This window comes from Gallinula chloropus (genome assembly GCF_964237585.1).
Source record: "Gallinula chloropus genome assembly, contig: HAP1_SCAFFOLD_456, whole genome shotgun sequence".
Taxonomy (NCBI): domain Eukaryota; kingdom Metazoa; phylum Chordata; class Aves; order Gruiformes; family Rallidae; genus Gallinula; species Gallinula chloropus.
This window is the reverse complement of record NW_028168685.1, coordinates 1125-26137: the sequence shown is the minus strand read 5'-3', so window position 1 is coordinate 26137 and position 25013 is coordinate 1125. Positions and strand designations below refer to the sequence as shown.

At 68.4% G+C, this 25013-nt stretch overlaps 2 protein-coding genes across 2 annotated transcripts; both read left to right on the top strand.

Moving 5' to 3' along the window:
• Nucleotides 1-1056: 1056 nt before the first annotated feature.
• LOC311204261 (gametocyte-specific factor 1-like) lies at nt 1057-2777 on the top strand. Its single transcript, XM_084280708.1, has 5 exons — nt 1057-1223; nt 1990-2116; nt 2209-2298; nt 2388-2463; nt 2561-2777. The coding sequence occupies exons 1-5, from the start codon at nt 1131-1133 to the stop codon at nt 2619-2621; spliced, it is 447 nt and encodes a 148-aa protein (XP_084136834.1). The 5' UTR covers nt 1057-1130; the 3' UTR covers nt 2622-2777.
• A 9723-nt stretch (nt 2778-12500) lies between these two features.
• On the top strand, nt 12501-24651 carry ITGA5 (integrin subunit alpha 5; the record flags this gene model as incomplete). Its single annotated transcript, XM_084280710.1, is given in 20 exon segments — nt 12501-12700; nt 14246-14373; nt 15166-15278; nt 15355-15481; nt 16756-16817; nt 17006-17051; nt 18262-18387; nt 19995-20039; nt 20147-20190; nt 20308-20364; nt 21045-21097; nt 21200-21313; nt 21315-21448; nt 22332-22393; nt 22395-22524; nt 23321-23366; nt 23446-23553; nt 24302-24357; nt 24505-24542; nt 24544-24651. Coding segments are annotated over 20 exon segments (1797 nt in total), but the record flags the coding sequence as incomplete, so codon positions are not given.
• Between the last annotated feature and the right edge of the window lie 362 nt (nt 24652-25013).

Genomic DNA, 25013 nt, shown 5'->3' with positions numbered 1-25013 from the left:
CGTGTCCCAGTGACACCACCCATGTCCCAGTGGCACCATCCCTGTCCCAATGGCACCATCCATGTCCCAGTGACACCACCCATGTCCCAGTGACACCATCCGTGTCCCAATGGCACCATCCGTGTCCCAGTGACACCACCCATGTCCCAGTGACACCATCCGTGTCCCAATGGCACCATCCGTGTCCCAGTGACACCACCCATGTCCCAGTGACACCATCCGTGTCCCAGTGGCACCATCCGTGTCCCAGTGACACCACCCATGTCCCAGTGACACCATCCATGTCCCAGTGACACCATCCGTGTCCCAGTGACATTATCCATGTCCCAGTGGCACCATCCCTGTCCCAATGGCACCATCCCTGTCCCGATGGCACCATCCATGTCCTGATGACACCATCCATGTCCCAATGGCACCATCCCTGTCCCAATGGCACCACCCATGTCCCAGTGGCACCATCCCTGTCCTGATGGAGAGAAGGTGGAATGGAGGGAAGGAGAAATGAGGGATGGGATGGGATGGGATGGGATGGGATGGGATGGGATGGGATGGGATGGGATGGGATGGAAGGATGCAGGCGGGGATGGATGGATGGATGCCCTGGTGAGGCCACATCCAGCATACTGGTTCCAGTTTGGGGCCCCTCAGTTCAAGAACTACTATATATAAAAGTCAAGAACCGATTTTTATACATATTTATGTTTTTATATACACAAAGCGCCTGTCAGTGCCCGGATAAACACCCTTTGGAGCCACTCTTGACCCTCAGTCCTCAGAAGAGCCCAGCGGGGAGCCACTGGGTTGATGGATGGAGCCGAACCCCAGGGAACCCCTTCCCTGGGAGGCCTCTGGAGGTGCCCCTGCTCCAGCGGGATGAGCTCCCGAGGTCCCTGCGGTCCCCGGAGCCTCTGCGGTCCCAGGGCTCCGCGTTCGGGGCCCACACGCTGCCTCCCCAGCCCAGGTCAGGCTGCCGGAGCTGCGGCGGCACCGCCCGGGCCTGACCCGGCCCCGCGGCGGCAGAGGGCCGGGCCCCGTTGCCATCGCGACGGCGGAGCGCGGAGGCCGCTGCAGGCCGCGCCGGAAGCTGGGAGCCGTTAGCCCGGTGCCGTTAACGCCTGTGCGGAGCCGCCATGGAGCCCGGGGCGCTCGTCCAGTGTCCCTACGACAAGAGCCACCAGATCCGAGTGTCCCGGCTGCCCTACCACCTCGTCAAGTGCCAGCAGGTGAGCGGGGCCGGGACCAGCGCGGGGCTCGGGGCCTGCGGGGGGCTCGGGGCCTGCTGGGGGTCTGGGCCTGCTGGGGGTCTGGGCCTGCTGGGGCTCGGGTCCTGCTGGGGGTCGGGGCCTGCTGGGGGTCGGGGCCTGCGGGGGGTCGGGGTCTGCTGGGGGCTCGGGGCCTCCTGGGGGTCAGGCCCTGCTGGGGGTCGGGGCCTGCGGGGGGCTCGAGGCCTGCTGGGGGTTGGGGCCTGCTGGGGGCTCGGGGCCTGCTGGGGCTCGGGGCCTTCGGGGGGCTCGGGGCCTTCGGGGCGCTCGGGGCCTGCTGGGGGTCGGGGCCTGCGGGGGGCTCGGGGCCTGCTGGGGCTCGGGGCCTTCGGGGGGCTTGGGGCCTTTGGGGCGCTCGGGGCCTGCTGGGGCTCGGGGCCTTTGGGGGGCTCGGGGCCTGCGGGGGGTCGGGGCCTTCTGGGGGTCGGGGTCTGTTTGGGGCTGGGGCCTGCGATGGCCTTGGGATCTGCTGGGGGGGTCTCAGGGTCTGCCTGGGGGGCCAGGGCCTGCTGGGGGCTGGGGCCTGTGGGGACCTTGGGGCCCACTGCAGGCCAAGCCCAAGCTCTCTGGGGCCCGAGACCTACTGGGGGCCGGGGGCCTCAGGGGAGCCAGGGCCTGCTGGGGGCTGCGGCCCACAGAGCCAGGGGTCAGGCAGGGCTGAGGGTGAGCAGCCTCCCCCATCTCCCCCTCCTCACCCTGCCCCCTCTCTCCTCTCTTTCCCCCTCAGAACAACCCGCAGCTGGCCCGCAAGCTGGCCACCTGCCCCTTCAACGCCAGGCACAGGATGCCCCAGGCCGAGCTGCAGAGCCACATCGCCTCCTGCCCCGACAAGCGCCAGCCTGACACCCCCCACGGTACCGTGTGGCCCTGCCACACCCCCCCACACACACACCCCCCACCCTGCTGCCTGGTGCCGGTGCCACAGCCGTCCCCCGTGTCCCCCCAGAGATGGGTGCAGCCCTGGGCAGCGGGCTGAAGCAAGCGGAGGTCCCTGTGGCATGGCCATGCCCCCCCTGCCAGGAGGACTGGGAGGCTGGTGAGTGTCCTAGGGGTGTCTGGCAGGACTCCCCCCTCATCGTGTCACCCCCTGAGGCTGCCACACCCCTGTCCTCTCACCCTTTGCAGAGCTGAAGGACACAGAGGACCCCCCACCCTTCATCCTGCAAGTCAGGACGAGTGACCTGCTCCTCCCGTGTGACAGGTAGGACCGGGGTTGTCCCCTCCCTGGGTGCCCACAGGCAGCTGTATGTGTCCCCCCCTCCCCTCACTGACACCCCTGGTTCTCTCTCATCCCCCAGCTCTGCCCCAGCAGCACCCAGAAGCTGTAGTGGAAGCAGGGGGCTGCGGGACCGCCTGTAGCGGGTGCACGGGCGCAGAAGGGACCGTGGACGGTGGTGACAGGACCAGGGTGATGCTCATCTCTCCCCCACAACTGGGGGGAACAGGGTGCTGGGAGAAGGGGGTTGTTATGGGTGGGGGTCACTTTACCTACGAGTTTTAAATACATGTTACAAATACGTTGCCTGTGAGTGTTTGGGGAGGGGGGGGCTGGGTGGGGAAGGGACCCTGTGGGGTAGGGACTGGGCCACCCCTCCCAGGATGGACACAGGGGATACCTGTGGGACTGTGGGACTTGGGGATGGGACGGACCCCCCAGGACTGGGGAGCCACCATGGGGCACTGATGTGTGGGGCAGGGCTCTGGGGGGGGGTCCATCCCCCTGAGGGGGCTCCATCTCCATGGAGAGGGTGGGGGGGCACAGCGGGATCTCACCATAACCCCTTGGACTAACCACTGTCCCCATAACCCCCCAGTATGTCCCCATAACCCCCCCAGTGTGTCCCTGTACCCCCCCAGTGTGTCCCTGTACCCCCCCAGTGGGTCCCTCTCACCCCCAATGTGTCCCCATTACCCCCCCAGTGTGCCCCCATAACCCCCCCAGTGTGTCCCCATTACCCCCCCAGTGTGTCCCCATAACCCCCAGTGTGTCCCTGTACCCCCCCAGTGGGTCCCTCTCACCCCCAATGTGTCCCCATTACCCCCCCAGTGTGCCCCCATAACCCCCCCAGTGTGTCCCCATTACCCCCCCAGTGTGTCCCCATAACCCCCAGTGTGTCCCTGTACCCCCCTAGTGGGTCCCTCTCACCCCCAATGTGTCCCCATACCCCCCAGTTTATCCCCACAATACCCCAGTGTGTCCCCATTACCCCCCCAGTGTGTCCCCATAACCCCCAGTGTGTCCCTCTCACCCCCAACGTGTCCCCATACCCCCCCAGTGTCCCCCCCTTACCCCCAGTCTGTCCCCATACCCCCCAGTTTATCCCCACAACACCCCAGTATGTCCCCACCACCCCTCAGCTCCCCCCCCACCCCGTATCCCCCCCGATGTGTCCCCATATGCCCCCCCCCAGCACCCCATGACCCTGTCCCCCCCCCGTGTCCCCCCCCTGTGTCCCCCACCCCCCCTCCCCACCCAGCCCTGCCCTGGGGCGCTGGCGAGGACACGGATCAAGAGGATGATGATGGCTGAACCGCTTCAAGGTGACCCCAAACCCACCCCAGTGCCTGGGGGTGCTGCTGTCACCCCCCCAGGACACCAAACACCCCCCCCCAGCCCCTCCCTCACCAAACCAGGCACTGCCAGGCAGGTGCTGCCCAGATTTGGGGCTGGGGGGGGTGTGTGTGGGGGGCTATTTTAGTGCCTCTTGCGCAACTCAACCTCCTGTCCCAGGGCTGTGGGTTCCCCGCCCCAGGAAGCAGAGGGGGGAGGAAGGGAGGGCTGGGGGGGGGACACACACAGCCAGGGAAGCCTTTTAACCCCCCCCACCCTCTGCATCCCTCCAGAACCTGTGTCACCCCGTCCCCATCACCCCTCCCTACACCAAGACACCCGTCACACCCACACAGCCCTCAACACCCGGGATTGGGGAGGGAGGGGGGGGGGAATCCTCCCCCTGCCTCACCCCTAATTCCTTCCCCCTTTTCCTCCCCCTGCCTCACCCCTAATTCCTTCCCCCTTCGTCTTCCAGGACGTGTGTAGCAGTGGGGGCACCCCAGGGATCCCCGAGGTGAGGCTGGGGACAGATTTGGGGTCAAGGAAGACAACGGGACCCGCCCCCAGGCTGAGTTTTTGGGGGGTGGGGGACACACCCCCCCCTCCTCCTTTATTCTATCTGTAGATTAAACCCGCCCCAGCGGTTCACGGGGAGGTCAGAGCTCTGTCTGTCCCCATCCCGCCAGGTTTGGGGAGGGGTGTGAGGGGCGGAGGGGGAGGAACACAGCACAAGAGGGGTGGTGTCCGTGTGTCCATCCCTCCCGGCCAGGCAGGGGAGGAGCGATCTGGTGTTGCAATTAACGGTCCCAGCGCCAGCGCCGCAGCTGCAGGGCTGGGATTTTGGGAGGGGGGGTCAGGGTGGAGTTGGGGGGGGGTTAATAACTCCCGTCTGGCAGGAGCTCAGCCCATTTTGGGGGGGGACACACACGCTTTTCCTTCCCCCCCCTCTCCCTTCCTCCCTTCCTCCCTTCCTCCCTCCTCCAGTCCAACCCAGAGCCGGACTAACGAAGCTCCTAACGACACCCTGAACCTGCCAAAAGCTTTTCCTTCATTTTCCCTCCTTCCCTTCCCTTCCCTCCGCTCCCAGACACGTTTCAAACCCGCTGCTTGGCTTTAGGGGGGGGATATTTTACCCCCCCCCAACCCCCCCGAAGCTGGATGTGGGGGGATCATCCCTCTGCTTTCTCCGGTGGGAAAACCCTTCCAGCCCTTCCTCCCCTCGGCTGTCTCCCAACACTCTTCCTCCCTCCCCCTCCTAACCCTCCCCCCCGCCCTGTGAAGCCTCCTCGTCCGCTGGCCTTGGGCAGCTCCGTTCTTCCCACGTCCCTTTCCTGTTCCGTGAGGAGTTAAAGGGGGAATTTCCCGGGCTGGATTCCCCCTCCCTTTACTCCAGCATTTCTTTCAAGGCTTCTCCGGCGCCTTCTCCTTCTGTGTGCTCCGAGCCCTGCCCTGAACCCTGCTTCAAACCCTGCTCCAAACCCTGCCCTGAACCCTGCTCCAAGCCCTGCTCCAAGCCCTGCTCCGAGCCTGCTCCAAGCCCTGCTCCGAGCCTGCTCCAAGCCCTGCTCCAAACCCGGCTCCAGACCCTGCCCTGAACCCTGCTCCAAGCCCTGCTCCGAGCCCTGCTCCAAGCCCTGCTCCAAACCCTGCTCCGAGCCCTGCCCTGAACCCTGCTCCAAGCCCTGCTCCGAGCCCTGCTCCAAACCCTGCTCCAGACCTGCCCTGAACCCTGCTCCAAACCCTGCTCCAGACCCTGCCCTGAACCCTGCTCCGAGCCTGCTCCAAGCCTGCCCTGAACCCTGCTCCAAACCCTGCTCCAGACCCTGCCCTGAACCCTGCTCCAAACCCTGCTCCAAGCCTGCCCTGAACCCTGCTCCAAGCCTTGCTCCAAGCCCAGCTCCAGACCCTGTTCTGAACCCCACTCCAAGCCCAGAGCCCCGCTCTGAACCTGCCTGGAGCTCCGGGCCCTGCTCCGAACCCGCTCCAGACCCTGCTCCGGGCCCTGCTCCGAACCTGCCCTGAGCCCTGCTCTGAACACCACTCCAGGTCCTGCCCCAAGCCCTGCCCCATACCCTGCCCTGAACCCCACTCCAGGCCCTGCTCCCAGCCCCACCCCAAACTCTACCCCGAACCCAATCCCGAACCCCACTCTGAGCCCTTCTCTGAACCCCACCCCAAACTCTACCCTGAACCCCATCCTGAACCCCAGCCCAAACCCCACTCCCAGCCCCTCTGAACCCCACCCCAAACCCCACTCCCAGCCCCTCTGAACCCCACTCCGAACCCCACTCCCAGCCCCTCTCTGAACCCCACCCCAAACCCCACTCCCAGCCCCTCTGAACCCCACCCCAAACCCCACTCCCAGCCCCTCTGAACCCCACTCCAAACCCCACTCCCAGCCCCTCTCTGAACCCCACCCCAAACCCCACTCCCAGCCCCTCTCTGAACCCCACCCCAAACCCCACTCCCAGCCCCTCTGAACCCCACTCCGAACCCCACTCCCAGCCCCTCTCTGAACCCCACCCCAAACCCCACTCCCAGCCCCTCTGAACCCCACTCCGAACCCCACTCCCAGCCCCTCTCTGAACCCCACCCCAAACCCCACTCCCAGCCCCTCTCTGAACCCCACCCCAAACCCCACTCCCAGCCCCTCTGAACCCCACTCCAAACCCCACTCCCAGCCCCTCTCTGAACCCCAGCCCGAACCCCACTCCCAGCCCCTCTGAACCCCACTCCGAGCCCCTCTCTGAACCCCACCCCAAACTCTACCCTGAACCCCACCCCAGACCCCATCCTGAACCCCACCCCAACCCCCCACCCCGAACCCCACTCCCATCCCCTCCCAGAACCCTCTCCAAACCCACCCTCAACCCCTCCCCAACCCCTCCCCGAGCCCTGCAGAGATGGGGTTGGGGGTGGGAATGGGGGTGCTCTGTGCCCCCCCCAATCTCCCCACACTGCTCCAGCCTCCCACTCTGCTTTTTTGGGTTGAATTTAACCCTTTCCTGTATTTCTTTGCCCTCCCCTCACCTGTTTTAACCACATCCCCCCCCCTCAATGAACCTCCCCACCTCTGCACGGCTTCCTCAGGCTGGGGGGGCACCCGCTGAGCCCCCCCAAAATCAACCCACCCCCCCTATTTACCATCAAATGGGGCAGGGGAAGGAAGAGAACAGGAACCCAGCGCCTGTCCGGGGGCTTTGAACTCACCAGGGAGGGAGGTTTGGGGAGGGGGGGGACACACAGACACCCCCCAGCTGGAGTCTCCCCCCGTGAAACCCTTTTATCAACCCTTTTTTGGGTGTTTTTACACCTTTTTCCTGTTTTGGGTTTTTTTTTTCTCACTCAGGGAAGGGTTTTTCCTTCCGGATGAGGTTGGGATCCTGGGGGGGTGGCGGGGGGGGACACCCCATCCCACACCAGAGTGGGAATCTCCTCTGGATTAAAGGGGGGTGGGGAAACACCCCGAAATCACTGGGGTGGGGGACAGGCTGGGCAGTGTCTGCCCCCCCCCCCCCCTTTGTGCTGACACTAAAATCCCTCTTTCTGGCCTCAAAACGCTGCTGTGTTTGAGTCTGGGGTCTCACAGCCGCGCTGGGGGGGGTCACTCGGTAGTGGGGGGCAGAAAGGGGGTGGGACACCCTCCTAGGAGCCTTTCGGGGACCCCCTCACGCTGCCTCAGAGCAGGGAGGGGGTGGGGGGCAATGAGGGGGGACCCCGGGGGGGGCCCAACGCTGCCCCACAGGCTGGGGGTGTCTGTGTCTGTGTGTCTGTCTGTGTCTGTGTGTCAGTCTGTGTCTGTGTGTGTGTCTGTGTGTGTGTCTCTGTGTCTGTCTGTGTGTGTGTCTGTGTGTGTCTGTGTGTGTGTCTCTGTGTCTGTCTGTGTGTGTCTGTCTGTGTGTGTGTGTCTGTGTGTGTGTCTCTGTGTCTGTCTGTGTGTGTCTGTCTGTGTGTGTGTGTCTGTGTGTGTGTGTGTCTGTGTGTGTGTGTGTCTGTGTGTGTGTGTGTCTGTGTGTGTGTGTCTGTGTGTGTGTGTCTGTGTGTGTGTCTGTGTGTGTGTCTGTGTGTGTCTGTCTGTGTGTGTGTGTCTGTGTGTGTGTCTCTGTGTCTGTCTGTGTGTGTCTGTCTGTGTGTGTGTGTCTGTGTGTGTGTCTCTGTGTCTGTCTGTGTGTGTGTCTGTGTGTGTCTGTCTGTGTGTGTGTGTCTGTGTGTGTGTGTGTCTGTGTGTGTGTGTGTCTGTGTGTGTGTGTCTGTGTGTGTGTGTCTGTGTGTGTGTGTGTCTGTGTGTGTGTCTGTGTGTGTGTGTGTCTGTGTGTGTGTGTGTCTGTGTGTGTGTGTTTGTGTGTGTGTGTCTGTGTGTGTGTCTGTGTGTGTGTCTGTGTCTGTGTGTGTGTGTCTGTGTGTGTGTCTGTGTGTGTGTCTGTGTGTGTGTCTGTGTGTGTGTGTCTGTGTGTCTGTCTGTGTCTGTGTGTGTGTGTCTGTGTGTGTGTGTCTGTGTGTCTGTCTGTGTCTGTGTGTGTGTGTCTGTGTGTGTGTGTCTGTGTGTCTGTGTGTGTGTCTGTGTGTGTGTCTGTGTGTGTGTGTGTGTCTGTGTGTGTGTGTCTGTGTGTGTGTGTCTGTGTGTGTCTGTGTCTGTGTGTCTGTGTGTGTGTGTGTGTCTGTGTGTGTGTGTCTGTGTGTGTGTGTCTGTGTGTGTGTGTCTGTGTGTGTGTGTTTGTGTGTGTGTGTCTGTGTGTGTGTGTTTGTGTGTCTGTGTCTGTGTGTGTGTCTGTGTGTGTGTCTGTGTCTGTGTCTGTGTCTGTGTCTGTGTGTTTGTGTGTGTGTGTCTGTGTGTCTGTGTGTGTGTCTGTGTGTCTGTGTGTGTGTCTGTGTGTGTGTGTCTGTGTGTCTGTCTGTGTGTCTGTCTGTGTGTGTGTCTGTGTGTCTGTCTGTGTGTCTGTCTGTCTGTGTGTCTGTGTGTGTGTCTGTCTGTCTGTGTGTCTGTCTGTGTGTCTGTCTGTGTGTCTGTCTGTGTGTCTGTGTCTGTGTGTCTGTGTGTCTGTGTCTGTGTGTCTGTGTGTGTGTCTGTGTGTGTGTCTGTGTGTCTGTGTGTGTGTGTCTGTGTCTGTGTGTCTGTGTGTCTGTGTGTCTGTGTCTGTGTGTCTGTGTCAGTCTCTCTCTGTCTGTGTGTCTGTCTGTGTGTCTCTGTGTGTCTGTCTGTGTCTCTGTGTGTCAGTCTCTCTCTGTCTGTGTGTCTGTCTGTGTGTCTGTCTGTCTGTGTGTACAGCCACCACCTGCCATCGCCTGTTCCCCACGAGCACCACACACGCCTCACACACGCGTGTGCACAGCCGCCTCCCCGGGGTCACGGGTGTCACCAGCACACGCGAGTCACCCGCAGCAGCGTCACCTCTGCCCCCTACCCCCCCCCAAAAGGCTCAGGGCCCCCCCGGGGCTGGCCGGGTGCCCGGCTCCCCCCTCCTGCAGCCTCCCAGCGCCTTTTTGGGAAGCAGCCGGCTCACAGGGCCCCATCCGCGCCCAGCCCCGGGCCCAGCGCCAGCGCCGGGGCGTCCCGCCAGCCCCCGCGCCCCCCGCCCGGGGAAACTGAGGCCGGGCACCCGCCTGGGGTGTCCCAGCTGTAAACACCCCCCCCAACACCCCCCTCCCCAAAACCTTTGCCATGGGGCAGCCCCTGTGTCGCTGCAGCCTGCCCCCCCCCACCCCCCCCCCGCAGCTATTGGGGTGCCCCCCGTGTCCCCCTGATCCAGGGGAGTGTCACAGCGGGGCCTGGCGTAGCTGGGGGGGTGAAGGGGGGGCCGGGGGGGTGACGTGGCCCCGCTGCAGGGCCAGGCTATATAGGGGCTGGCGGCAGCGGTGAGTCAGGCCCAGGCCCCCCCCGGCCCCCGCGGTGACTCAGGGACGCTCCCCGGCACTGGCCGTGCTCAGCCAGGGGCCCCCCCACACTCGGGGGGGGGGGGGAGTGGGGGGACGTGGGGCACCTGTGGGAATTGGAGGGGGGGGAAGACACAGGGTCAGGGTGGGGAATGGAGCGGGGGGCAGGGAAACTGAGGCACGAGTGGGGGAGTGGGGGGATGTGGGGTACCCGTGGGAATTGGGGGGGACACAGGGTGGGGGGATGGAGCATGGGGGGGGAAACTGAGGCACGAGTGGGGGGATGTGGGGCACCCATGGGAACTGGGGGGGACACAGGGTGGGGGGATGGAGCATGGGGGGGAAACTGAGGCACGAGTCAGGGGACGTGGGGTACCCGTGGGAACTGGGGGGACACACATGGGGGGGACACAGGGTGGGGGGATGGAGCATGGGGGGGAAACTGAGGCACAAGTCAGGGGATGTGGGGCACCCATGGGAACTGGGGGGGACACAGGGTGGGGGGATGGAGCATGGGGGGGAAACTGAGGCACGAGTCAGGGGACGTGGGGTACCCGTGGGAACTGGGGGGACACACATGGGGGGGACACAGGGTGGGGGGATGGAGCATGGGGGGGAAACTGAGGCACAAGTCAGGGGATGTGGGGCACCCATGGGAACTGGGGGGGACACACAAGGGGGACACAGTGTGGGGGGATGGAGTGGGGGGGGGAAACTGAGGCACGAGCAGAGCAGGGGTGGGACATGGGGTGAGTGTGCTGGAGGGGTGGGGAGGGGACACACACGCACACGCGTGTGCCATGCGTGTGCCATACGTGTGCCATACGTGTGCCATACACGGGCAGTGCCAGCGCCAGGCTGGGCCAGGGCAGGAAGGGCCCCGGCGCCAGCACATTGTTCACCACACCCCCGTCACTTCCCCCCCCTCCCCAATTCCCACAACCCCCCCCCCCCAACACGGAAACGTCCCCATTGTCCCCACGGGCACCCCCGGGGGGCACCCAGCACCCCCACCCAGGCCTGAGCTGCCCAGGGCCCAGCGCAGGGGTGTGAGGCCTGGCAGGGGGTGCAAAGGGGACACACACACCCCCCACCCCCAGGTACGGGGGGGTTTTGGGGTCCCCCCCAGCCCAGCCCTGAGCCCCCCAGGCCCAGCTGCGGCGGCCGCCATTGCATCAGCGGCGCAGGAATGCGGCGGCCCCGCTGGAGGCCGAGGAGGCCCCACGGCCCCTCGCACGCCCCTCGCACACCCGGGCACCCCCCTCACACGAGGGGGGGACAGTGGGGAAGGGGGTCCCGCCCGGGAATGGGGGGGACAAGGTGTGTGGGGGGGGGAACAAGGGGTTTGGGGGGGGGACACATGACAAGGAGGGGGGGGGGGGATCCCACCCTTTGCACGAGCACGTGGGGGACACAGTGAGTGTGCAACGGTTGCACACGCGTGGGGGGGGCACGTTGGGGGCACTGTCACCCCTCGCAGGGGGTGCTGGGGGGGGTCGGGGGGTGCAGCCGCGTGGGAACAGCTCCAGCTCCCGCGCTGTTTCCGCTGGTTCCTTCCAGGAAGCGGCAGCGGGATCCGGCCCCCCCCCCGCTCCTTCCCCCATCCCCCCATCCCCCTCGGGTCCCCTTCCTTCCCCACCCCCACCCCCCCCGCGCAGGGTCCCCTTCACACACCCCTCCCCCCCCCCCAACCCCCCCCAGCCCCCCCCAGCCCAGGTTTCCCAGGTTCCCCACCACCCCTCCCCAGTGTCCCACTGGTGTCCCCTGTCCCCCACAGTGTCCCCCCAGTATCCTCCCAGTGTCCCCCAGTATCCCCTCAGTGTCTCTCCCACTGTCCCCCCAATGTCCCCCCAGTTCCCCCCCCCACGTCCTCCCCTGCCTGTCCCCACCCAGGTCCCCCCAGTACCCCGTGTCCCTTTGTCCCCTCCACATCCCAGTACCCCCAGTACCCCGTGTCCCTTTGTCCCCTCCACATCCCAGTCCCCCCAGCACCCCGTGTCCCTTTGTCCCCTCCACATCCCAGTACCCCCAGTGCCTCGTGTCCCAGCACATCCTGCACCCCCAGTAGCCCCCACATCCCTTGTCCCCCTGTGTCCCCCCAGTGTCCTGCCCACCATGTCCTGGGGTCTCCTCCCTTCCCTGGGTCCCACCCCAGTGTCCCTGGTGTCCCATCGCCACCCAGGCCCCTCGTGGTGTCCCCTCGGTGCCCCATTTCCCCCCCCCCGGGTGACCCAGTGTCCCTGTTCCTGGTGTCACAGTCCTTCCCAGTTCCCCAGCAGCCCCTGAGTGTCCTGGTCCCCAGTGTCCCTGGTCCCAGTGTCCCGGTCCCCAGTATCCAGTGGCTCAATGTCCCCATCCCAGTGTCCCGGTGCCCTTGGGGTGCCCTGGTGTCCCAGTCCCTGATGCCCAGCGCGTCCCAGTGTCCCTGGGGTGTCCCAGTCCCTGATGTCCCATTAACCCAGTATGTCCCAGTGTCTCCCAGCTGTCCCAGTCCCCGTGTCCCAGCGCATCCCAGTGCCTCCGGGGTGCCCCAGTCCCTGATGCCCTCGGGGTGTCCCGATCCCTGACGTGTCCCCAGGGATATCCCGGCTCCCCCACCCCCTCCCCGGGATATCCCGGCTCCCCATACCCCCGGTCCCCCCCCTCCGCCCCATCCCATCCCGACCCGGTGCCGGTGCCGGTGCCCGGCGGGGCTCTGGCTCCTCCCCGGTGAGTCACGGCGGGGCGGGGCGGGCCGGGCCCCCCCCCGGCCACTTTCCGAGGGGACTCGGGAGCGGGAGGCAGCGCCGAGCCCCGGGCAGCCCCGCTCCGCCATGGCCCCGGCCCCCCCGCGCCGCCCCCGCCCCCGGCCCCGGTCCCGGCCCCGGCCGCCGGTGCTGCTGCTGCTGCTGCCGGTGCTGCCGGTACCCGCCGGTACCTTCAACCTGGAGGCGTCGCGGCCCGACGCCTTTCACGGGGCCCCCGGGTCCCTCTTCGGCTTCGCGCTGGACTTTTACCTGCCCCAGCCCCGCAGGTACCGGGAACGGCCCCGGGAACGGCCCCGGGAACGGCCCCGGGAACGGGAAGCGGCTCCGGAACGGCCCCGGGATGGGATGGGGTGGGATGGGGTGGGATGGGATGGGACGGGGCGGGAGCGGCCCCGGGAAATGGGCAGGGGACGGGAACCGGCCTCCGGGCACCGGGACGGGAAGCGGGAGCGGCCACCGGGAGCGGGACGGAGCCCGGGAGGGAGGGAACGGGACGGGCAGCGGGAGCGGGACCGGCGGGCTGGGCGCGGAGCGGCCCCGGGAACGGGGAACGGCCCCGGGAACGGGGAACGGGAAGCGGGGCCGGGGCGGGAACCGGGACCTGGAATGGGGAACGGGAACCGAGAGCGGGGCGGGAACCGGGGCACCGGGATGGGGCAACGGGCACCGGGCACGGGGGGGTCCGGCGGGGACACCGGGCGGGGGCTGAGCCCCGCTGCCGGCTCCGGTGTGTGTCCCCCCCCCCCCGCCGCCCCCCGCCCAGCTCCGGCCCCCGCCGGGGGTCCCGGGGCCCCGTAGCCCCCCGGCCGGAGCGTTTCCTGTAACCGGAGCCGGGAGCTTCCCCCCCCCCGCCCCGGGGGCGGTGGGGGCTCGGGGGGGGTCCCAGGCGTCCGGCCACGGCCCTGCGTGTCCCCCCCGCCCACGCGTGACCCGCACCCGGGGCGGGGAGGCGAGGGGTGGGGGGGGGGGACGGACACACGGACACCCCAACGCCTGGGGATGAGCCGGGGAGGGGAGGGGGGGGGGGGCTCGTGTCTCCTGTGCCCCCCCCATCCCCTGGGTACCCTTGGTGCTCCCTGCTGCCCCCCCCAACCCCCCCCCACGGCCGCGGGTGGTGTCAGCGCTCCCCCCCCCGAGCCGGAAGGGGTCACCCGGGCCCGGCCCCGTGAGTCAGAGGAGCCCGTGGGACCCAGCCTGCGGCTGGAGTGGGGGGGACGTGGGATTCCCCCCCCTCAGGACACCCCCCACCCTTCCCAGGGCTCGGGGGTCGAGGGTCGTGTCCGTCCCCCCCCCCCCCCCCCATCCTCTGTCAGCCCTTGGGTGCCCCGTGGGTGATGGGCAGAGTGTCCCCATGGGGCATCCCCCCCCCTCCATGAGCATCCCCCCCCCCCATGAGCATCCCCCCCCCCCATGAGCATCCCCCCCCTCCATGAGCATCCCCCCCCCCTCCATGAGCATCCCCCCCCACTCCATGAGCATCCCCCCCCTCCATGAGCATCCCCCCCCCCAAATGAGCATCCCCCCCCCCCTCCATGAGCATCCCCCCCCCCCGAGCATCCCCCCCCTCCATGAGCATCCCCCCCCCTCCATGAGCATCCCCCCCCTCCATGAGCGTCCCCCCCCCTCCATGAGCGTCCCCCCCCCTCCATGAGCATCCCCCCCTCCATGAGCATCCCCCCCACTCCATGAGCATCCCCCCCCCTCCATGAGCATCCCCCCCCCCTCCATGAGCATCCCCCCCCTCAATGAGCATCCCCCCCCCCATGAGCATCCCCCCCCCCTCCATGAGCATCCCCCTGCCCCCCCCGCAGTGTCAGCATCCTGGTGGGTGCCCCCAAGGCCAACACGAGCCAGCCCAATGTCACCCAGGGGGGGGCTGTGTACCACTGCCCCTGGCCCCCCCGCGATGGCTGCACGCCCATCGACTTCGACCACATCGGTAGGGGGATGGGGGCACGGGGGGGGGGGCACGGGGGTGGGACCCCCCCCCGGTGGGGATGGGACCCTCCTAGGCATGGTGATGGTGGGGGGGATATGGGTGGGGGACAGGGACATGGGTGGGGGTGGGACCCTCCCAGGCATGGGGGTGGGGGCATGGGTGGGGATGGGGATAGGACCCCCCCCCAGGCGTGGTAATGGGGGGGGACACACACGACATGGGTGGGGGACAGGGATGGGGACACGAGTGGGGATGAGACCCCCATGGGCATGGGGGTGGGGGCATGGGTGGGGGTGGGGACAGGACCCCCCCAGGCATGGTAAGGGGGGGGAAATGGGTGAGGGACAGAGACATGGGTGGGGGTGGGGGCATGGTGGGTGGGCTGGGGGCATGGGTGGGGGACAGGGATGGGGACACAGGTGACAGTGGGACCCCCCCTGCCCCGGGCATGGGAACGAGGTGGGGGTGGGACATGTGTGGGGGACAGGGCCACCCATAGGGATGGGACCCCCCAGTCATGGGTGGGTGGGATGACAAGGGGACAAGACCCCCCCAGCCCATGGGGACAGGCCACAGCCAGCCCTGGGGACACCCATGGCACCCATCACCCCCCCCAGCCCCACGTCATCGTCCCCACATCCCCCCCCCCTCCCGGCGGCCTTGGCACCACCGCTGGGCTCTGCTCCCTCCTGGTTAATGATAAACCCAGGGAGGGTGAGGGGGGGGGTCCCATGGGTGCTGCAGCACCAGACTGACCCCTGCTCTCCCCCCCCCCCCCCTCCACCCCCACAGGGACCCGCACCCACGATTTTGGGGGCAACAGCACGGAGACCCCCGACCCCGTGGAGTTCAAGTCCCTGCAGTGGTTTGGGGCCACTGTGAGGGCACACAACGCCTCCATCCTGGTATGGGGGGGCACGGCGGGGGGGGCACGGGGCAGGGGTCCCTCTGTGCTGACCCCCCGTGCCCCCTTCCCCCCAGGCCTGCGCCCCGCTGTACAGCTGGAGCCCCCCCAAGGAGGAGGGGGGGGGCCGGGAGCCGGTGGGCAGCTGCTTCCTCTCCATCGGGAACTTCTCCAAGTTCGTGGAGTACGCGCCCTGCCGCTCAGGTGGGACCCCCCCGAGACCCCCCCCCCACCCCGGGTATACCCCCCGAGACCCCCCCCATCCCCCTCAGGTATCCCCCGCGGACAGCCCCCCTGGGTATCCCCCCCGAGCCCCCCCACCCTGGGTATCCCCCCTGAGACCCCCCCCCCGGACAGCCCCCCCGGGTATCCCCCCTGAGCCCCCCAGGTATCCCCCCCAGACAGCCCTCCCGGGTATCCCCCCACATGCCCCCGAGCCCCGGGTATCCCCCCCCTGCATCCCCCCACCCCGGGTATCCCACCCAGACAGCCCCCCGGGTATCCCCCCCCTGCACCCCCCCACCCCGGGTATCCCACCCAGACAGCCCCCCGGGTATCCCCCCCCTGCACCCCCCCACCCCGGGTATCCCACCCAGACAGCCCCCCCGGGTATCCCCCCCCTGCCCCCCCCACCCCGGGTATCCCCCCCGAGCCCCCCCCACCCCCCAGGCAGCCCCCTGCACCCCCTACCCCAGCATTCCCCACGAGTATCCCCCCCCGGGCAGCCCCCACCCCGGGTATCCCCCCCACGACCCCCCCCCCACCCCGGGTATCCCCCCCCGTGCCCCCCCCGCACTGGGTATCCCCCCCTGGACAGCCCCGCTGGGTATCCCCCCTGAGCCCCCCCCCGAGCAGCCCCCTGCACCCCCTATCCCAGCATCCCCCTGGACAGCCCCCCCCCTCCCACCTGGGCATCCCCCCCCCACCCCACCTTGTGGGTGACACCCCTGCAACCCCCTGCCTGGCACCCCCCACCCCAATGCACAGCACCCCCAGGGTGCCCCCTCCAGACCCTGCCTGGCACCCAGGGACCCTCCCCAATATCTCCCCTGCCCGACTTCCAGGGACCCCCCCCCATCTCCCCTGCCTGGCACCCAGGGAACCCCCCCCCCCCCATCTCCCCTGCCCGACACCCAGGGACCCTCCCCAATATCTCCCCTGCCCGACTTCCAGGGACCCTCCCCAATATCTCCCCTGCTCGACACCCAGGGACCTCCCCCCCCATCTCCCCTGCCTGACACCCAGGGATCCCCCACCCACCATCTCCCCTGACTGACACCCAGGGACCCTCCCCAATATCTCCCTGCCTGACACCCAGGGACCCCCCCCATCTGGCACCTCTGGGGTGTCACCCCCATGGGACCCTGGGCTGGGTGCACAGCAGCATCCTGGGGGGGGTGACACCCCCATAACCCCCCACCCAGCAGCCGTGGGACCCCAGACCCCACCCTCCTAAGCCCCCCCCCCTCTCCCCACAGACCTGAACTCTGCGGCCGGGCAGGGCTACTGCCAGGGGGGCTTCAGCGCCGAGTTCACCCAGGTGGGGGCACAGGGGGGCAGGGGGGGTGGCAGGGGACGTGGGGGGGGGTTGGGGCATGAGGGGACAGGGGTACATGGGGGTAATGGGGTGTATGGGGGATACTGGCTGTTGGGGGTGGGGTGTATGGGGGCATTTGGGGCACGCTGGTGGGTGCCCCAGGTTGACCCCCCCCCCTCAACTCTCTGCAGACAGGACGGGTGCTCCTGGGGGGGCCCGGCAGCTACTTCTGGCAAGGTGACACCCCAACCCCTGCCTGACCCCCCAAACCCCTTAAACCCCCTCCTGGCCCCACTCCCCCCCCCCCCAACACCCCTGTTCCTGCCCCCCCAGTCCCCCTAAACTCCCCTGTCTGACCCAATTTCCCCCCCCAACCCCCCTGCCTGCCCCACTCCCCCCACCACCTACCCCACCCAGACCCCCTAACCCCCCCCCCAACTGTCCCAATCCCCCCTGTCCCTAAACCCCCCCCACCTGTCCCAATTGCCCCCCCAACCCCTGCCTGTCCCCCACGGCCCTCAACCCCCCTGCCTGCCCCACTTCCCTCCCCCCCACGGTGGCCGGCCCCCCACTTGGGTGCTGAGGGCCCCCCTGGGTGCTGAGGGACCCCCCGGGTTCTGAGGGCCCCCCCCAGGGTTCTGAGGGGGCCCCCCCGGGTGCTGAGGGGGCTCCCCTGGGTTCTGAGGGACCCCCGCCCCCAGATGCTGAGGGGGCTCCCCCGGGTGCTGAGGGGGCTCCCCCGGGTTCTGAGGCCCCCCCGGGTGCTGAGGGGCCCCCCCCCCCGGGTTCTGAGGGCCCCCTCAGGTGCTGAGGGGCCCCCCCCAGGTGCTGAGAGCCCCCCCTGGGTTCTGAGGGCCCCCCCAGGTGCTGAGAGCCCTCCCCCGGGTTCTGAGGGCCCCCCCAAGTGCTGAGGGGCCCCCCAGGGTTCAGAGAGGGCCCCCCCGGGTGCTGAGGCCCCCCCCCCCCCCGGGTTCTGAGGGGCCCCCCCGGGTGCTGAGGGGCCCCCCCCTGGGTGCTGAGGGGCCCCCCCCAGGTGCTGAGAGCCCTCCCCCGGGTTCTGAAGGCCCCCCCAAGTGCTGAGGGGCCCCCCCCCCGGCTACTGAGGGGCCCCCCACCCTGGGTGCTGGGCCCCCCCCCGCCGGGTTCTGAGGGGCCCCCCCGGGTGCTGAGGGGCACCCCCAGGGTTCTGAGGCCCCCCCGGGTGCTGAGGGCCCCCCCCCGGGTGCTGAGGGCCCCCCCCGGGTGCTGAGGGGCCCTCCCCGGGTTCTGAGTGTCCCCCCCCCGGGTGCTGAGGGGCCCTCCCCGGGTGCTGAGGGCCCCCCCCGGGTTCTGAGGCCCCCCCGGGTTCTGAGGGCCCCCCCCGGGTGCTGAGGGCCCCCCCGGGTTCTGAGAGCCCCCCCCGGGTGCTGAGGGCCCCCCCCGGGTGCTGAGGGCCCCCCGCCCCCAGGGCAGGTGATGTCGGCCACGCAGGAGCAGATCGCGGCCTCCAGCTACCCCGAGTATTTCATCCAGGACGTGGCCGGGCAGCTCCAGACGCGCCAGGCCGCGCCCACGCACGACGACAGCTACATGGGTGGGGGGACAGGGGACAGGGGATGGGGGACAGGGGCTGGGGGACTGGGGACTGGGGGGACAGGGGATGGGGATGGGCACGGGGGGACAGGGGCTGGGGGATTGGGGACTGGGGGAACAGGGGCATGGGGACTGGGGACGTGGGGACGTGGGAGGACATTGGGGCATGGGGACTGGGGACATGGGGACTGGGGACATGGAGGGACATGGGGACATGGAGACAGGGGATATGGGGACATGGGGGGCATGGGGACATGGAGGGGCATGGGGGACAGGGGCACTTGGAGAGGGACACATGGGGACAGGGATGGGGGACAGGGATAGGAGGACATGGGGGCATGGGGACATGGAGGGGCATGGGGACATGGGGACAGGGATGGATGGGGACATGGGGGGACATGGGGGGACAGGGATGGATGGGGACATGGGGGGACATGGGGACATGGGGGGACAGGGATGGATGGGGACATGGGGGGACATGGGGGGACAGGGATGGATGGGGACAAGGGGGGGACATGGGGACATGGGGGACAGGGGTGGATGGGGACATGGAGGGGCATGGGGACATAGGGGGACTGTGATGGATGGGGACATGGGGGGACATGGGGACATGGAGACAGGGGATATGGGGACATGGTGGGGCATGGGGACATGGGGACAAGCATGTGGGGATGGGGGGATGGGGCATGGGGACATGGGGGGGACATGGGGGGACAGGGGCACTTGGAGAGGGACACATGGGGACAGGGATGGGGGACAGGGATAGGAGGACATGGGGGCATGGGGACATGGAGGGGCATGGGGACATGGGGACAGGAATATGGACATGGGGGGATAGGGGCATGGGGGCATGGGGACAGGAGATATGAGGGCATGGGGGGACATGGGGACAAGGGGGACATGGGGGGACAGGGGCACTTGGAGAGGGACACATGGGGACAGGGATGGGGGACAGGAATAGGAGGACATGGGGGCATGGGGACATGGAGGGGCATGGGGACATGCGGACAGGAGATATGAGGGCATGGGGGGACATGGGGACAAGGGGCAGGGACAGATGGGGACATGGGGGGACAGGGGCATGGGGACTGGGGGCATGGGGGGACATGGGGATAGGGATGGATGGGGACATGGGGACATGGGGGACAGGGAATGGATGGGGACATGGGGGGACATGGGGGACAGGGGCTCTTGGAGAGCGATGCATGGGGACAGGGATAGGGGGACATGAGGGGACATGGGGACGGGGACATGGGGGGACAGGGGTATGGAGACTGGGGGCATTGGGGGACATGGGGACAGGGACGTATGGGGGCGTGGGGGGACTGGGGACATGGGGACAGGGACGGATGGGGGCACGGGGGGACTGGGGGCATGGGGGACATGGGGGGGGACATGGGGACAGGGATGGATGGGGACATGGGAATGGGCGTGGGGACATGGGGGGCTCTGGGAGATGGGAGGTGGGGCAATGGGGCCCTGGGATTTGGGGACATGGGGACACAGCTTGGAGGAGCGATGTGGGCACAGTGCAGGGACACGGGGTGCAGGGACACAGGGGGGGCATGGGGGGGGCACACAGGTGACACCCCCCCTGTCCCCCCCCAGGCTACTCGGTGGCAGTTGGTGAGTTCAGCGGGGACACGACACAAGGTGGGTGACCCCAGGGTGCCGTGGGGGGGGACACATGACACACATGGGGGGTGCCAGGGCCCCCCCAACCTGGACACCCCCTGACAGGGTCACTCTGTCCCCCACAGACTTCGTGGCTGGTGTCCCCAAGGGCAACCTCACCTACGGCTACGTAAGGCTGGGGGGGTGGGTGATGGGAGGGGGGGGCAGTGGGGGCTGGGGGGGGGGACTGGCTGCTGGGGGGTCCTGGCTGCTGTCACAGTGTGTGTCCCCCCCCCCGTGTCCCCAGGTCACCATCCTGAATGGCACCAACATGAAATCCCTCTACAACTTCTCTGGGGAGCAGGTGAGGCTGGGTGGGGGGGCAGGGGGATGTTGGGGGGGGTGGGGGGGGCAAAGGGGGGGTACCCTCCCAGGGTGCTGAGTGTAAGGGGGGGGTCCCATGGTGGGGGTAGATGGAACCTCTGTGTGATGGGCGAACACATGGTTGGGGGGGGGAGGGGGCACCCATACATATCAGGAGCACCCCCGCAGGGTGGGGGGCACCCCAATTTCCACCCCTTCACCCCAATTTCCACCCCTATCAACCCATTCCCCCCCCTCACCCCAATTTCCACCCCTATCACCCCAATTTCCACCCCCATCACCCCAATTCCTCCCCCTCACCCCAATTTCCACCCCTATCACCCCAATTCCCCCCCACCCCAATTTCCACCCCTTCACCCCAATTTCCACCCCCATCACCCCCCCCACCCCAATTTCCACCCCCTATCACCCCAATTTCCACTCCTTCACCCCAATTTCCACCCCTTCACCCCATTCCCCCCCACCCCAATTTCCACCCCTATCACCCCAATTCCCCCCCACCCCAAGTTCCACCTCTATCACCCCAATTTCCCCCCCCTCACCCCAATTCCCCCCCTCACCCCAATTTCCACCCCTATCACCCCAATTTCCACCCCCCCACCCCAATTTCCCCCCCCATCACCCCAATTCCCTCCCCTCACCCCACTCCCCCCCCCCCAGATGGCCGCCTATTTCGGCTACGCCGTGGCCGCCACCGACGTCAACAACGATGGGTGAGCGTGACCCCCCCCCAAACCCCCCCAAACCCCTATGGGTGCTGCCCCCCCACCCCAGGGGGGTGCTGTGGGGGGGGGTCTGACAGCTGCTGCCCCCAGGCTGACCGACCTGCTGGTGGGGGCCCCCCTCTTCATGGCACGGACAGGGGAGGGCCGGGTGCAGGAGGTGGGCAGGGTCTACCTGTACCTGCAGCAGCAGCCCGGGGGGGCCCTGGCCGGCCCCCCCCCGGCCCCCCCCCCCCACCATGGTGCCCACCCCCACCATGGCGCTCACCGGGCCCCAGGAGTTCGGGCGCTTCGGCAGCACCATCGCCCCCCTGGGGGACCTGGACCTGGACGGCTTCAATGGTGGGGGGGCTGGGGGGGGGCATTGGGGGGGGCTGGGGACATGGGGGGGGCAGGGGTCACAGGGGGGACGTGGGGAGTGCATGGGGTTGGGGATGGGGGGGGGCCAAGGGGTGCAGGAGGAGCTGGGGCACAGGGAGTGTTGCCCATGGGGGGGGCACAGGAGGATTGGGGGGGGGTATGGGAGGTGTTGAGGCTATAGGGGGGTGTCTGGGGTGGGGGGGACATGGGGGAGGTCCAGGTTATAGGGGGGTGCAGGGGGGTGCCTAGGGTGAGGGGGTGCGGGGGGGTCTAGTTTATAGGGGGTGCCCAGGGTGGGGGGGGGTGGGGGGGGCACGGGGGGGTGTTGAGGTTATAAGGGGGTGCCCAGGGTGGGGGGGGGGGCATGGTGGGGGGGTGTTGAGGTTATAAGGGGGTGCCCAGGGTGGGGGGGCATGGTGGGGGGGTGTTGAGGTTATAATGGGGTGCCCAGGATGGGGGGGCATGGTGGGGGGGTGTTGAGGTTATAAGGGGGTGCCCAGGGTGGGGGGGGGGGCATGGTGGGGGGGTGTTGAGGTTATAAGGGGGTGCCCAGGGTGGGAGGAGGCATGGTGGGGGGGTGTTGAGGTTATAAGGGGGTGCCCAGGGTGGGGGGGGGGGGGGGGGGGCATGGTGGGGGGGTGTTGAGGTTATAAGGGGGTGCCCAGGGTGGGGGGGGCATGGTGGGGGTGCAAGGGGGTGTCTGTGCTTTGGGGTTGCACGGGGGGTGCAGAGGCTGTGAGGGGGTGGGTCCCTGTGCCCTTGGGTGGGGGTGTTGGGGGCTCGGGGGGGGCAGCACAGGGGTACATGGAGGGGTGGGGGGGGGATGTGCCCCCCCCCCGTGCCCCCCCTGAGCCTCGTGCTGCAGACGTGGCCGTGGGGGCCCCGCTGGGCGCCGAGGGCCGGCAGGGGCTGGTCTACATCTACAGCGGGGGGGGGGGCCGGGCTGCACCCCCAGCCCGCCCAGGTGCTGCGGGGGAACTGGGCGCCCCACCGGCACCCCGACTTCTTCGGAGCCGCCCTGCGCGGGGCCACCGACCTGGACGGCAACGGCTACCCGGGTGAGACCCCCCCCACACCATGGGGACCCCATCCCCGGCACCCCAGGGGAGCCCCGTGCTGGGGACACCCATCCCCATCACCTCAGGGGACCCCAGTGCTGGGGACACCCATCCCCATCCCCTGTGCTGGGGACCCCCGTCCCCATCCCCCCCCGGGACCCCCGTGCTGGGGACACCCATCCCCATCCTCCCCAGGGACCCCCATAGTGGGGACACCCATCCCCATCCTCCCCAGGGACCCCCATGCTGGGGACACCCATCCCCATCCTCCCCGGGGACCCCCCATGCTGGGGACACCCATCCCCATCCTCTCCAGGGACCCCCATAGTGGGGACACCCATCCCCATCCTCCCCGGGGACCCCTGTGCTGGGGACACCCATCCCCCCAGGAGACCCCCCATGCTGGGGACACCCATCCTCATCCTCCTCAGGGACCCCCAAGTGGGAACACCCATCCCCATCACCCCAGGGGACCCCCGTGCTGGAGACCCCCATGCTGAGGACACCCATCCCCATCACCCCACGGGACCCCCACCCCTGGCCATGTCACCCCGTGGAGGGGACATTGAGACCCTTCCCTGTCGCCCCAGGGGACCCCCATCACCCTAGGGGACCCCCATGCTGGGGACACCCATCCCCATCCTCCCCAGGAGACCCCCATGCTGGGGACACCCACCCCATCCCTGTCACCCCATGGAGGGGACACCCACCCCCAGACACCCCCCACCATGGGTGCCCCATGGGTGCCCCCTGCCCACCCCAGTGACACCCCCCCCCCTTTTCCTCCCCCCCCCAGACCTGCTGGTGGGCGCCTTCGGGGTGGACACAGCCGTGGTGTACAGGTGGGTGCTGTGCCTTGGTGGGGGGGGGTGTGGGGGTCCCGGGGGGGTCCTGGGGGGGTCCCTGACACCCTGTCCCCAGGGGCCGGCCCATCGTCCACGCCAGCGCCGCGCTCAGCGTCTTCCCCACCATGTTCAACCCCGAGGAGCGGGGCTGCCTCCTGCCCCACAGCGGCCTCCACGTGCCCTGGTGGGTCCCACAGGGGGGCTGGGGGCTGCGGGGGGGGGCGTGGGGGGCGTGGGGGGGGGGGATAGATGGGGTGTGTCGCAAGGATTTGGGGTGGCTGGGGAGGGGGGACACCCTGGGTGGGGGGGCAGAGACCTGGGGTGAGGGGGTGCTGGGGGGGCGCACACAGTGGCTGGGGGAATTGGGGAGGGGTCTCTGGGGGTCGGGGGGGGCTGTGGGGGTCTGCAATGGGGTTCATGGGGGCGCTGGGGGGGGAAAGGGGGGTAAGGTGGGGTTGGGGGACCCTGGGGACACGGGGGTGGGGGGCGCTGGGGGTGTCTCAAGGGGGTTGGGGACAGCAAGGGGGGTTGGGGGACACCGGGGGACTCAGGGGGCACCCAAAGCCTGGGGGGCACTGAGGGGTCTGCGGGGGGTTGGGGGGCACCAAGGGACTCAGGGGACACCCAGGGGGACACCCAATGCCTGGGGGGCACTGAGGGGTCTGCGGAGGGTTGGGGGGGGGGCACCAAGGGACTCAGGGGACACCCAGGGGGACACCCAATGCCTGGGGGGCACCAAGGGGTCTGGGGGGGTGGGGGTTGGGGACCCAGATCCAGAGGTGCTGGGGACAATGGAGGGTGCTGGGGGCGGGGGGGGCACAGGGTTGGGGACACCAGGGGATGCTGGGGCGAGGCGGGGGGGGGGGTGTGACCCTGTCGCACCCATGGGGCGGGTGGGGGGTCCCATGGGTGCCCCCCCTGCCCCTCCCCAGCATCAACGTCAGCTTCTGCCTCAACGCCTCGGGGCGTCACCTGCCCGGCCCCATCGGTGAGTCTGGGGGGTTGGGGGGGGGACACACCCCACAGGGGGCATGGAGGGGGGGGGGACACCCCCCCACCCCCTGCCCTGGGGCTCCCCCCTGTGCTCTGGCTGCCCCTGGACACGGGGGGGTCTCTCTGTGTGTCCCCCCCCCAGGTTTTGAGGTGCAGCTGAGCGTGGACGCAGCCAAGGCGGGGGGGGGCCCGGCGGGCGCTGTTCCTGCCGGGGGGGCAGCCCACCCGCACCCTCACCCTGCCCCTGGCCAACGGCACCCGCTGCCGCACCATGGCCGTGTTCCTGCGGGTAGGGGACCCCCCCACTGCTTGTGTCCCCCCCCAGTGCTTATCTACGCCCCCCCCCAATAATTATCACCACCCCCCCAGTGCTTCTCATCACCCCCCCAAAGCTTATCCCCCCCCCATTGCTTATCACCCCCCATTGCTTATTGCCCCCCCCCAGTGCTCATCACCCCCCCAATAATTATCAGTACCCCCCATTGCTTGCCACCCCCCCAGTGCTCATCACCCCCCCAATAATTATCATTGCCCCCCCAGTGCTTGTCACCCCCCCCAGTGCTCATCACCCCCCCCAATAATTATCACCCTGCCCAGTGCTCATCATCGCCCCCCCATCACTTATCACCCCCCATCACTTATCAACCCCCC